The sequence below is a fragment of the Ranitomeya variabilis genome, chromosome 3 (genome assembly GCF_051348905.1).
Source record: "Ranitomeya variabilis isolate aRanVar5 chromosome 3, aRanVar5.hap1, whole genome shotgun sequence".
NCBI lineage: Eukaryota > Metazoa > Chordata > Amphibia > Anura > Dendrobatidae > Ranitomeya > Ranitomeya variabilis.
In genome coordinates, this window is record NC_135234.1 from 386,745,134 (window position 1) to 386,759,742 (window position 14,609).

At 41.7% G+C, this 14,609-nt stretch overlaps 1 protein-coding gene across 4 annotated transcripts in view; it reads right to left on the reverse strand.

Annotated features, from left to right (window-relative positions):
• Positions 1 to 964: 964 nt before the first annotated feature.
• KCNQ4 (potassium voltage-gated channel subfamily Q member 4) overlaps positions 965 to 14,609 on the reverse strand; it is a 274,261-nt gene continuing 260,616 nt past the window's right edge. For 2 of the 4 annotated variants that reach the window (XM_077296060.1, XM_077296057.1), the window contains 4 exons: positions 10,523 to 10,622; positions 9,405 to 9,536; positions 9,120 to 9,264; positions 965 to 2,188 (listed from right to left, as the gene is read on the reverse strand). In XM_077296060.1, coding sequence (XP_077152175.1) covers positions 1,970 to 2,188; positions 9,120 to 9,264; positions 9,405 to 9,536; positions 10,523 to 10,622 — 596 coding nt within the window. In that variant the 3' untranslated portion in view covers positions 965 to 1,969. Of the gene's footprint in view, positions 2,189 to 9,119; positions 9,265 to 9,404; positions 9,537 to 10,522; positions 10,626 to 14,609 lie in introns of all 4 variants that reach the window. The other 2 variants (XM_077296059.1, XM_077296056.1) reach the window with 1 other exon arrangement.

A 14,609-nucleotide genomic window follows, 5' to 3' on the forward strand; every position in this document is an offset into this window, starting at 1 on the left:
CAAGTCACCACTACATTGTGTCCATTTCGCCTTGTTTCCAGGGTCGCTCCAGGTCTTTTCAGGGTCACTCCTCATCTATGGGAACTACAATGTGGGGTGGTGCTACCTCCACCAATTGTCGTTTAGTGCCGCCAGTCGGCCGTTGTAAATGGACCCTGTCTCAGACTGCATTTGTTTATAAAGAAGTGTTATCTGGAAATGTGATAATCAGGGTAGAGGTCACTGCGAAAGGGCAGAAGGGAAGCTGTCACAGCACCTATTGTTAATGGTGGATTCCGTGTTTGCGGCTCTGTACAGAGGTGTTATCTGTATTTGTTATCCTGTCTCTGATCATAGTGAAACTGCTGAAAAGTCTTCTGTTCAGAACAGGAAGCATGAGTCTAGTATTAGCCTTAGTGTTCAGTGTGAACATTACTACATTTCTATTTCTTTATAAAGATAATGATATTTAAAATTGAAAACAAATATAAAACATTCTTTTAAATATACACTGAACAAAATAAACTTAGTTTAAACTAATTGGCCCCTTCCATTTCTGACCTTTACTGCTTTGAGTGGTTTGGGTATTACACAGCAGCAAAAAAATAAACCTTAGTTATGCTGCTTCTTCACACTGTTCTAATTACCTGTGTAAGTCATTGTATTATTCTAGTCTGGTAGGTAAAGGGACATGGACAATTTGTATATCCATAATCCATTGTTATTTGATCAATGAATAATAGCTAGCATTATTCTCTTTAATACACTGAACCAAACAAAAATATAGATGATAATGATGTAGTCTGTGAATTTTTAATGTGCCACCAAATAAGCCATTTGTCCAAATATGCACTGGGTAAAGTAAATGACCTGTACCAAGAGCGGTCCCAATTACTGCGACTGTGGCTGTTGGTTCACAATCTATTTTCCTTTATATCAGATGTGACATGGGGAAAACTAAGTTTGCCAGTGTATTATATTTATATGTTTGTCGCTGCCCAAACATGGGAGTTTTCCATCATAGTACACTGCCATTTACAGAACAACACTGCACTTTACTGTCCAGAAGCCAAGATCATGGACATGAGTATGGTCTACACCCTCATCGTGTTCATAAGTACGTATCAGTCTTTAGTCTTGTTCATCTAGCTTACACTGTATTGATGCACAGATATATTTACACAAATACCCCATTACAAAAGCTAGGTCATAGTACATTTTTACATAATGGTAATTCATTCATCTCACGAGCACACATCTCAGTAGAGTGCAGACAGCCATACAATCGTTCACACTAACATTTATATTCTCAGTTGTCTACTTTTCTTCCACTCCAGCAGGTGGCAGAAAGTGGTAAGGAAGATGCTCCTTTACCTCTGGAGATGAAGCTTGAATCACTGTAATCCATGCATAAGTCAGCTTGTCTCAGTGTCTCACTCCAAAAAGTGACCAGAAGTAACAAGCTCAAGTTTGGTGTACACCAGTGCACGTGCTGCCCCACACTCAGGAGATGAACGATTGACAGAAGCAGCATCTGCATAATAAGATCTTTGAGGCACTTTCTACAGGCTGAGTGCTGTAAAACTGGCACCCGCCAACTTAGCAAGACATAAAAGCAAGAACGGACAATGCAGAAAGTCAGTGGATTGCTAACAGTGGCCACAGTGCAGCTCATTCTTGTGACCTTATAACATGATATCTCAGACTCAAGAACTCATCTCTCCTAACCATAAGACAGCACAGAGAGAAAATATGGCTCCACAAGTCTGTCTCGCCTCTCTGTGGCAATACCGGACTCCATTTCCAGAAGACTTGAAATTGCATAATAATAATCTATATTCCTTATGTTATAAGATGCAGAGAGCAGTGGATCCAATCCAGCCGTGAAATGGTGTCAGTTAATAGCTGTATTGGAAAACCTGTGACTCTACCAATTACCGGTAGAATAGCTGGAGGCACAAGGCAACTCTACCACTGTATTACGGGTCCTTCAGTCCATGATGGTGCTGTCAGAACGGGAAATATTCAGTGTCTGTGCAGACACCGATATATCAACTTGATCCACAGGACTATGGTAATCAGATGTCATATCATGGTCTATCAGTGGCAGTTGCATGGAGGTCAATGTGGAAGAACTGGTGGGACCCTTCTTCAGACATTGAGAATAAAAACCAAGGAGGACATCAAGTTTCTCTTCAATTGATTGAACCTGTTAAAGAAAGAAACATCTTAGATTATGATGTTTGACAATAATAATGTATAATAAATATTATTCATAAATATGATGTATCTACCATACTGCAAGAGCTTATTGATTCCATTATAAAGCAGAGATTATATATATATATATATATATATATATATATATATATATATATATATATATATATATATATATATATATATTCTGCATTACATTCTAGCTTGGTCGTAGGTATCATGACCCAAACTAATAGCATTATAGACATATATGATGCTGTAAGTTCAGATGATGAGACCTTCTATTGGGCCATGACCTGCAACTAGAACACATGGCTACAATTAAGTTGTCTAAAGCTAGATTCACACATTCGGCAGGGCTACGGATGGCAGCCTTCTTCCTTCGTTAAGCCCCGCCCACTGCGGCACCTCTTCCTTCAGCTCCGTCTACATCTGCATGGGTCCTGTGTACCTATCTTTAACATTGGGTACGCAGGCCATGCGGATGTATGCGGATGAATGCGGATGCCTCCGCATGCATCTTTTTGACAGTGCGCCGACTGCAACAAAATGTTTGTTTTTGCGTTTTCGTTTTCGCTCCCCTCCTTCCCAGAGCCATAACTTTTTTATTTTTCCATCAATATGGTCATGTGAGGGCTTATTTTTTGCGGGATGAGTTGTACTTTTGAACGACACCATTGGTTTTACAATGTCTTATACTAGAAAACGGGAAACAAATTCCAAATGTGGTGAAATTGCAAAAAAAGTGCAATCCTACACTTGTTTTTTGTTTGGCTTTTTTTCTAGCTTCACTAAATGCTAAAACTGATCTGAAATTATGATTCTCCAGGTCATTACGAGTTCATAGACACCAAACATGTCTAGGTTATTTTTTATCTAAGTGGTGAAAAAAAATTCAAAACTTTGCTAAAAAAATAAAAAAAAATGCGCCATTTTCCGATACCCGTAGCGTCTCCATTTTTCGTGATCTGGGGTCGGGTGAGGGCTTATTTTTTGCGTGCCAAGCTGACGTTTTTAATGATACCACTTTTGTGCAGATACATTCTTTTGATGGCCCGTTATTGCATTTTAATGCAATGTCGAGGCAACCAAAAAAAGTAATTCTGGAGTTTCGCATTTCTTTCTTGCTACGCTGTTTAGCGATCAGGTGAATACTTTTTTTTATTGATAGATCGGGCGATTCTGAACGCGGCGATACCAAATATGTGTAGGTTTGATTTTTTTTAATTGTTTTATTTAGGATGGGCTGAATGGGGGGGTGATTTAAGCTTTTATATTTTTTTTATTTTTTTCATATTTTTTAAAACATTTTTTTTTAACTTGAGCCATGCTTGAATAGCCTCCATGGGAGGCTAGAAGCTGGCACCACTGGATCGGCTCTGCTACATAGCAGCGATCATCAGATCGCTGCTATGTAGCTGAAATACAGGCTTGCTATGAGCGCCGACCACAGGGTGGTGCTCACAGCAGGCCGGCATCAGTAACCATAGAGGTCTCAAGGACCTCTATGGTTACTATCCTGATGCATCGCTGACCCCCGATCATGTGACGGGGGTCGGTGATGCGCTCATTTCCGGCCGCGCGGCCAGAAGCGGTAGTTAAATGCCGCTGTCAGCGTTTGACAGCGGCATTTAACAGGTTAATAGCGGCGGGTGAATCGCTATTTCACCCGCCGCTATTGCGCGCACATGTCAGCTGTACAAAACAGCTGACATGTCGCAACTTTGATGTGGGCTCACCGCCGGATCCCACATCAAAGGGGGAGACATGACATGCGCAGTACTAGCACGGCGCATGTCGTGAAGGGGTTAAAGATAAGGTACCTAGGACGCATGCAGACGTAGACAGAGCTGAAGGAAGAGGCGCGGCAGTGGACGGGGCTTAACGGAGGAAGAAGGCTTTCATCCACAGCCCTGCCGAACGCAAGTCTGAAACCAGCCTCAATTGGACCTTGAGGAAACTACATCTTTGGCATATGTGAACATTTTCAGTCAATACATTTGATAAAATTAGTGTATGCAGTACTTATTGTCTTGTAATAAAGGAGTACAAGAAGAGTGTTGTGTATCTGCTTTTGAAGTATGTGCCTTTGGCAGTTTTGTTGATTTCTTTAAAGGGAATCTGTCACCAGGTTATTGCTACCCCATTTGAGAGCAGCATAATGAAGAGGCAGAGATTATTATTCCAAAGATGCGACATGTACTGAGCTGCTTGCTGTCACCAGTTCTATGAATACTGAGCTGTATACAGTTGTGCTCAAAAGTTTACATACCGGGGTAGAATTTTTGCTTTCCTGGTATTTTTTCAGAGAATATGAATGATAACACCAAAACATTTTCTCCACTCATGGTTGGTGGTTGGATAAAGCCATTTATTGTAAAACGACTGTGTTTTCTCTTTTTAAATCCTAATGACAACCCAAAACATCCAAATGACCCATTTCTTAACACCATATATTGCTCCCCCTAACATTAATGACAGCTTGAAGTCTTTTGTGGTAGTTGTGGATGAAGTTCTTTATTTTCTCAGATGGTAAAGCTGCCCACTCTTCTTGGCAAAAAGCCTCAAGTTTCTGTAAATTCCTGGGCTGTCTATCGTGAACAGAGCGCTTGAGATCTCCCCAGAGTGGCTCAATGATATTGAGATCAGGAGACTGAGATGGCCACTCCAGAACCTTCACTTTGTCCTGCTGTAGCCAATGACAGGTCGACTTGGCCTTGTGTTTTGGATCGTTGTCATGTTGGAACGTCCAAGTACGTCCCATGCGCAGCTTCCAAGCTGATGATTGCAAATTTACCTCCAGTATTTGTTGGTATGGTGCTGCATTCATCTTTCCTTCAACTTTGACCAAGTTTCCTGTGCCTTTGTAGCTCACACATCCCCAAAACATCAGCGATCCACCTACGTACTCCGTACAGGAGGAATGGTATTCCTTTCATCATACGTCTTGTTGACCTATCTTCAAATGTAACGTTTATGGTTGTGGCCAAAAGTTCAATTTTGGTCTCATCACTCCAAATTACCTTGTTCCAAAGGTTTTGAGGCTTGTCTCTGTGCTGTTTTGCGTATTGCAGGCGAGATACTTTGTGGCATTTGCGCAGTAATGGCATTCTTCTGGCGACTTGACCATGCAGCCCATTTTTCTTCAAGTGCCTCCTTATTGTACATCTTGAAACAGCCACACAGCTAGTTTTCAGAGAGTCCTGTATTTCAGCTGATGTTATTTGTGGGTTTTTCATTGCATCCCAAACAATTTTCCTGACAGTTATGGATGACATTTGTTGATCTACCTGACCGTGTTTTTGTTTTTACAGAGCCCCTGGTTTTACATTTGATAATCACAGTTTGAACGCTGCTGACTGGCATTATCAATTCCTTAGATATCTTTTTGTATGAGTTTCTTGTTTTATACAGTTCAACTCAACTACCTTTTTCCATAGATCCGTTGACAATTCTTTTGCTTTCCCCATGACTCACAATCCAGAAACGTCAGTGGCTGGATGAAAGATGCAAGAGTCTGTCTGGATCCCAGAAACTCACTCAGCTTTTATGCTCACACACTGATTACAAGCAAACAGGTCACAGGTGAGGAAGTTACCTTTAGTAGCCATTCAAACCCATTTGTGTCAACTTCTGTGCATTTTATCAGGCCAAAATCACCAGGGTATGAACTTTTGATCAGGGTCATTTAAATGTTTTGGGTTGTCATCATGATTTAAAAAGAGAAAACACAGTAGTTTGACAATAAATGGCTTCACCCAACCACTAACCATGAGTGGAGAAAAAGTTTTGGTGTTATCATTCATACTCTCTGAAAAAAGGCCAAGAAAGCAAAAATTTTGCTGGGTATGTAAACTTTTTAGCACAACTGTATAAGGTCCTGGGTGTAAATGCTTATTTATGACTAGATGGTGGCCCGATTCTAACGTATCGGGTATTCTAGAATATGTATGCGTAGTGTATAGCACAGCCCACGTAGTATATTGCACAGCCACGCAGTACATTGCGCAGCCCACGCAGTACATTGGGCAGCCCACGCAGTACATTGCGCAGCCCACGCAGTACATTGCGCAGCCCACGCAGTACATTGCGCAGCCCACACAGTACATTGCGCAGCCCACGTAGTATATTGTGCAGCCCACGTAGTATATTGCGCAGCCCACGTTGTATATTGTGCAGCCCACGTTGTATATTGCGCAGCCCACGTTGTATATTGCGCAGCCCACGTTGTATATTGCACAGCCCACGCAGCATATTGCACAGCCCACGTTGTATAGTCACGTAGTATATTGCCCAGCCACGTAGTATATAGCACAGCCCATGTAGTATATTGCCCAGCCCATGTAGTATATTGCCCAGCCACATAGTATATAGCACAGCCCATGTAGTATATTGCCCAGCCACGTAGTATATAGCACAGCCCATGTAGTATATTGCCCAGCCATGTAGTATATTGCCCAGCCCACGTAGTATATAGCAATGTGGGCACCATATCCCTGTTAAAAAAAAGGAAATAAAATAAAAAATAGTAATATACTAATATGCTCACCTTCCGGAGCCCCCGGATCCAAGCGAAGCGGTTACCGACGCTGCTCGTGTGCTCCAGGCTCAAGAGTGCATTGCGGTCTCGCGAGATGATGACGTTGCGGTCTCGGGATCGCAGCATGGACCGGTTACCGGAGCGTCGCAAGCGGGAAAGGCCTGTTGTCGATCCGGGGGCAGACTGACGGTGAGTATATAACGATTTTTTTTTTATTATTATTTTTAACATTAGATGGTTTTACTATTCATGCTGCATAGGCAGCATGAATAGTAAAAAGTTGGTCACACAGGGTTAATAGCAGCGGCAATGGAGTGCATGACACCGCGGCATAACGCGGTCCGTTACCGCTGCCATTAACCCTGTGTGAGGGCTGACTGGAGGGGAGTACGGAGTGGGCATTGACTGCGGGGAGGAAGGAGCGGCCATTTTTCCGCCGGACTGTACCCGTCGCTGATTGGTCATGGCTGTTTTGCCACGACCAATCAGCGACTTGGATTCCATGACAGACAGAGGCCGCGACCAATGAATATCCGTGACAGAAAGAAGGACAGACAGACGGAAGTGACCCTTAGACAATTATATAGTAGATACAGCCTGCACATCATCAGTACTGTGGTTCCTCTATGTTCTGCAGTCAGATGATGATTGGTAACAGCAACTCCCGGTATCTACTTACCATTGTTAAGGACATACAGTACTGGGAGTTGCAGGTTTATGTATGTGGGGCTGACCTAAAATGGCAATTGCATTGCTGTACTAATCTTGGTGATGTATTCCTGCACTGATGGTGGTTCTGGCGCTGCATTCATGTGCTGACAGTGGTTCTGATCATGTAGCAACCCATAACATGCTTTCTGTTAAAACTGAAAAATCCTGGAAGTACTGTATATAGGAATTATATCGAAAAGTCACCTGAAAATGCAGTTATACCTAAAGGCTCAAAATAGGTCAGTAGTTAAAGGGTTAAGCTTTGAAAAAGGAAAAATAAAACAGATGGACATTTTACACGCCTTGGGAAAATCCACCGTATTTTTTGTGAAACAAATGTCTCTTGTGGAATGCTGATCTGCTCTACCAGTGCCCCAATAATGAGATGCTTTCCGCCCCACACCCCATATCTCGCGTCTTCACCTGGAGCTGCCGCGTGCTTTGTATTTGAACACTTTCATCGCGCACAGTGTGGGTTTTACCAAACCATTAATCTGTACTGCTCTCTTTTGAAGCGTGGCATTCTATTTTCTCACCGTCGTTTACAGAGAACAGTGCACATTACCTAGTATGTAATCACAATGGTAGCCTTCAAACACAAATCATGAGAACACATATTTTTTCCTAAGGTTAACTGTCCTGCGGCAGGCTTCTGGAAAGCATGTCAGTCGTTTACATTATAGCTATTCCATTTCTGGCTGACATTATGTACTTCACATAAAGGGAGGTTATAGTTGTATGATTCTTTCCTGCAAGTAAACCTGTGTTTGTATGGGTTCCCCTGTTGGAACAGCTGCAAGCTTGTGTTAGAAAGTTGTGTCAAGCACACAGCAGATGGCGCTGTACTGATTGTTGACATTTGCTAATGCTGTATTGTATGACCTCTTTGGCTTGTTTGGGTCTGTACTCAACTGGAGCAGCTCTGCACAGTAAGACGGAGCCATTACATAGTACATAGCTGGAGGGCATTCATAAGATTATTTCAGCACAGCAACATTTCTTTAACATATCTAATTGTGAAACGTATTATTATGCAGATTCCCCCATTATAACAGTCAAAGGTACACTGAGACCTTGTGCCCCCTTCCCTTATAGGCAGTATACTTACAGTTGAAACCAGAAGTTTACATACACTATATACAAAGACACATATGAATGTTTTTCTCAATATCGGACATGAAATCAGAATAAACCTTTGACGTTTTAGATCAATTAGGATTACCATAATTATTCATATTTGCCAAATGCCAGAATAATGAGAGAGAGAATGTTTTAAGTAGTGATGAGTGAGTATGCTCGTTACTCGAGTTTCTGCGAGCACGCTCTGGTGTTCTCCGAGTATTTCGGCGTGCTTGGAGATTTAGTTTATGTCCCCGCAGCTGCAGGATTTGCGGCTGCTGGACAGCCTGAATACATGTGGGGATTGCCTCCAACTGGTTATCTCCCTGTGTGCCAACTGACATACAAGAAACAACTCTATTGACAATACATAGATTATTCAGGAGTGAGTATTATTACATTTATCTTCAATTATACCGCCCTGGTGAGCCGACACACATCTCCCACTGCCTATAAATATATAGAGGGTGCTGTCCGTATGTATAAAGAAGATACACAGAAAATCATATATAAATAACATTAAGAGGTTGAAAGCTGCAAAACCCCTCACCTGTCTCTCTACTTTTACAACTCTTCCCATCATGCTCATTTCATCAGCTGCATCTGCTTCAGATCCAATAGGAGGAAGTTTCTCCCCTTTCTCCCGTGGCTTCTTTTCTAAGGGGATAGGCCCCCGACCCACAATTTGGTCCACACTGTAAGAAAAGTCAATATGATGAGGATTTATAATAGGTTTATAGGAAGGATAAAGTTGGAATGTGTAACTAATGCAACGCTAAGTGTCACTCATTGCACAATGTAGCCTAGGTCAGATATGCTACAAAGTACTACTGACCGGCACTGCAAACTCTTTATTCGTCCAAGCATGTCTAGGTGGCCTGCGGAGTACTGCTCAATGACATCTTTCACATCATATGGACGGAGAGTCTCCTTGAACTTTCTCTTCGCTACAAGGAACTTCAGGATCCTACATTGGAAAGATATAAACCATGACAATAATAACACGTATTGATCTGGTGGGGCTGATACAGATGATAGGCATGATTTGTAATCTGGCTAAGTCGTTGTTTGTGAGACAAGAAGGGGTAAGGTATTATCCTTTTAAGGAAAGTGTTGCAATTTCTTAGTGATAGAGCTGATTTAGGGATAAGTGTAGTTTGCAACGGTGGATATGTGATGGTAATAAATAAGTTATGTTTAGAAAGCTAAAGCTGTGATTCAGTTCCAGAACTGCATCCTCCGGAATGCATAGCGGGGACTTGCTAATGCCGCAGATATGTTTTGGTTTCACAGAGGAGTAAAATAAGCGTAATTTCCATGAGTATTGAGAAGTTCTGAATACATATAGATTTGAAATAAGATGTTATTACCACACGGTAATGAGGCTTTAGACTCGGTTCATTTTTGGTGACCCTACTCTTACTTATTAGGGTACATCCTCACATACAAGAATACCTTCAAAAAAGGAAAAACAAATCTATTGTGGATTTTGACAAAACTTCCATGAACTGAGAATCTCAAAATCGGCACATTTAAGAACTGAAATACAGCAGATGGACTACAATTTTTTGGCCTTATACAAGATTTGTATAGCATTACATTTCATAGATTTCTTGTCATTACATATTTAAGAATAGGTTTAAATGAATTGATGGCTTCTTGTGACTCCACTGTTCCATTAGCATACAGCAAGATGTTATAGATAAGTTGAATTTGCTGCAGTATGTGCAGTTCCATAAAACAATAAACATATTGCTATAATACTTGTGGTCTAAAAGGTCATGAGGAAATTTAACAGCATCAGGGGGCCTGACAAGTTCACTTTACTTTACATACACAAACATGTCATACTCTTGATAACCTATAGCAGATATTGTACCTGAATGCATGCTGGGAACATACTGTATGGCAATGTGTTATCATTCCTGACATCGTTCAGTTCAATACAATTACCTAAAAGCTCTGATCAACGTCTTTACAGTTGGCATGATGTCTTCCATGGTGAGATCACTGGGAAGTCTCTTCTCATCATTCATCTCGTCTCCTGCGCCCTCTGCTGGGAGAAATCATACAACTGACATCACAAAAATATTGTATTTTGTATTTTTTTTAAAGACCATGAAAATGTATTCTAATCTCAGACTTTTTTGGCATACAGCAAGCGCTCATATATTCTATTGCCAATAGAAGCAAATGGAGAAAGTTATGCATGTGCAGCCTGCTCTCCATTACGGTAAGGTGGGATGGGGCCACGTCTTTGACATGTGGGTCCAAAAGGTGGGACTCACATCGATCATACATTTATTGTGGATCCTGTGGAAATGTTATAACTGAGAGTCATTAAATCGCTTTATAGTATACTTAGTATACTCTTGTATACTTTTGTTGAGATCAGCGAATCTGCGATTATTTCAATAAAATCTGATGGGGAATGAAAGTTGAATCAATTCAAGGAGCCTGATTGCCATTTATTATGCTTTAAAGTCTTCCAACTCCAAGGCATAATAATTGGGGTTAAAAATAAAAATGTATACCAACTCCATAACGTACCTATGCCACTGCTGCATACGTAAGACCCAGTTCCGATCTCTTCTCCACTTTTCATCTTAACACATGTTTTGACGCTATAATATGTAACATCCCACATGATGTTATGTCAGAACGTGCATCAAGAGGCCGAACCGGGGCCGGAAGACAAGTGAAGAGTGGAAAGAAGACTGTAGCTGGGGATAGGAAGCCAACAAAAGTATGGCAGTGATCTTCGGCGGTATTGACTGGTGGAATAATGCTTTTTATTGTATATATTTCATATACTACTTACTACTGTTTAAATGCATGAGTTTCTGTCTCCAGCAGTTGTGTTATGTTGCCTGTAAAGCACTGTTAAAAAAGAATTAAAGAACCAGAAAGTTCCTGTTCACTGTGTGTGTAACTGGAGCGCATTACAAAGTACAAAGATTAATCCGCTGCCAACAAGTTGTGGGCCCAGAGACCCAGAAATCCAAAGACCCAGAGAACAGCCCAGAGGAGAGCGAACAATGTACTAAGAAGAAAAAGAAGCAAAGATGGCCGCCAACAGCAACATTGTGAAGTTCACAGTATCAATCTGACTAACTACACTACCAATCCTGGAAATTCAATGTAATGATTATGTTGATAAGAGAAGGTACGTGGTAATACCCACAGGAGTCTAGACCTAACCCACTACCAGAAGACTAGGTAGAGAAGGATCAAAAAACACAAAGCCCTATCTCCCTCAGTATAGATATCTACAGTGCCTTGAGAAAGTATTCGGGCCCCCTGGAACCTTTCAACCTTTTCTCACATATCATGCTTCAAACATAAAGATACCAAATGTAACTTTTTGGCGAAGAATCAACAACAAGTGGAACACAATTGTGAAGTTGAACGAAATTTATTGGTTATATTAAATTTTTGTGGAAATTCAAAAACTGAAAAGTGGGGCGTGCAATATTATTTGGCCCCTTTAACTTAAAACTTTGTTGCACCACCTTTTGCTGCGATTACAGCTGTAAGTCGCTTGGGGCATGTCTCTATCAGTTTTGTACATCGAGAGACTGAAATTCTTGTCCATTCTTCCTTGGCAAACAGCTCGAGCTCAGTGAGGTTTGATGGAGATCGTTTCTGAACAGCAGTTTTCAGCTCTTTCCACAGATTCTCGGTTGGATTGAGGTCTGGACTTTGACTTGGCCATTCTAACACCTGGATACGTTTATTTGTGAACCATTCCATTGTAGATTGTGCTTTATGTTTGGGATCATTGTTGGAAGACAAATCTCCGTCCCAGTCTAAGGTCTTTTGCAGACTCTAACAGGTTTTCTTCAAGAATGGTCCTTTATTTGGCTTCATTCATCTTCCCATCAATTTTAAGCATCTTCCCTGTCCCTGCTTTTCTTTTTGGTTTCATCTGACCAGAGCACCTTCTTCCACATGTTTGGTGTGTCTCCCAGGTGGCTTGTTGCAAACTTTAAATTACACTTTTTATGGATATCTTTGAGAAATGCCTTTCTTCTTGCCGCTCTTCCATAAAGGCCAGATTTGTGCAGTGTACGACTGATTGTTGTCCTATGGACAGACTGTCCCACCTCAGCTGTAGATCTCTGCAGTTCATCCAGAGTGATCATGGGCCTCTTGGCTGCATCTCTGATCAGTCTTCTCCTTGTTTGAGATGAAAGTTTAGAGGGACGGCCGGGTCTTGGTAGATTTGCAGTGGTATGATACTCCTTCCATTTCAATATGATCGCTTGCACAGTGCTTCTTGGGATGTTTAAAGTTTTGGAAATCATTTTGTATCCAAATCCGGCTTTAAACTTCTCCACAACAGTATCACGGACCTGCATGATGCTCTCTGTGCTTCAAACAGAACCCTGAGACTATCACAGAGCAGGTGCATTTATACGGAGACTTGATTACACACAGGTGGATTATATTTATCATCATTAGGCATTTAGGGCAACATTGGATCATTCAGAGATCCACAATGAACTTCTGGAGTGAGTTGGCTGCACTGAAAGTAAAGGGGCCGAATAATATTGCACGCCCCACTTTTCAGTTTTTGAAATTCCACAAAAATGTAAAATAACCAATAAATTTAGTTCAACTTCACAATTGTGTTCCACTTGTTGATTCTTCACCAAAAATTTACATTTGGTATCTTTAGGTTTGAAGAATGATATGTGGGAAAAGGTTGAAAAGTTCCAGGGAGCCGAATACTTTTGCAAGGCACTGTATATAGTATAGATATATATATATATAGTATAGATGATGATCATAATGTGCATGTATTTAAAATTGAAACTACAAAAGAAATGTGGGAACAGCTGAAGAAAGTGCATTCAAAGGCAACCTGTCAGCAGGATTGTGTACAGTAACCTACGGACAGTGTCCAGTTGGTGCCGTTATCCTGATTAAAATGATACTTGGTTGATGAAATCCATCTTAGGCCAGTCTCACACGTCCAGATAATTCCGGTACCGGAAACAATCGGTACCGGAATTATCCGTGTCCGTGTGCCCCTACGTTTCTGGTGTACATCAGTGTGGCACACTTGCTTCTACTGTATGCGGTCACGTGGGGCCGCTCATTTACAGTCATGAATAGGCGGCTCCACCCCTATGGGAGGTGGAGCCACATATTCATGACTCTAATCGGCGGCCCCACGTGACCGCATACAGTAGAAGGTGCGGCCAGGACAGGAAGCAGCGACAGCCAACGAGGGAAGCGGGTGAGTATTTTCAGAACAGTGGGGGGGCGCACAGGGGGTGGGAGGGCGGGGGACAGATAGATCTTTCTTTTAAACACTATTATTCATATCTTCTATGCAGCAAACGCTGCTGCAGGGAGCATATGAATCGCGGATTCAGCACCATGTGGGGGGGACAGCGCTTACTGTAGCGCTGTCTCCTGCACGCCACAGGGACTGCACACGGAGAACGTCCATGTGCGGTACGTGTTTTACACGGACCCATTGACTTTAATGGGTCCGTGTAATACGTGCGCTCCCACGAACACTGACATGTCTCCGTGTTTGGCACACGGAGACACGGTCCACAAAAAATCAATGACATCTGCACAGATGCATTGATTTTAATGGGTCTACGTGTGTCAGTGTCTCCGGTACGTGAGGAAACTGTCACCTCACGTACCGGAGCCACTGACGTGTGAAACCGGCCTTATGGTTGTTCTTTAATCCTTATTTTCAGTTTTGAGTTAATGATATGCTTGTGCTTTGAGGCGGGCCTGTGGGGGCGGGGTCTTCATGTGGTGCTCTGATTAGCTATTCATAATATGCTGACAGGTCACTGGTCCCTCAGTGACTTGCCCCATAGTTTACATAATGAATATTATATATACATATTGAAAAAAAAAAAACCTTCTGGTGGCGCCAGCCATGGAACCTGCGCTGCAACATAATCACATATGTACTGTGTATATACTGTATTTTGCGGATTATAAGACACACCCCAATTTTTAAGGAGAAAAATAGGAAAAAACACTTTTTTTTTTATAAAATGGTGAT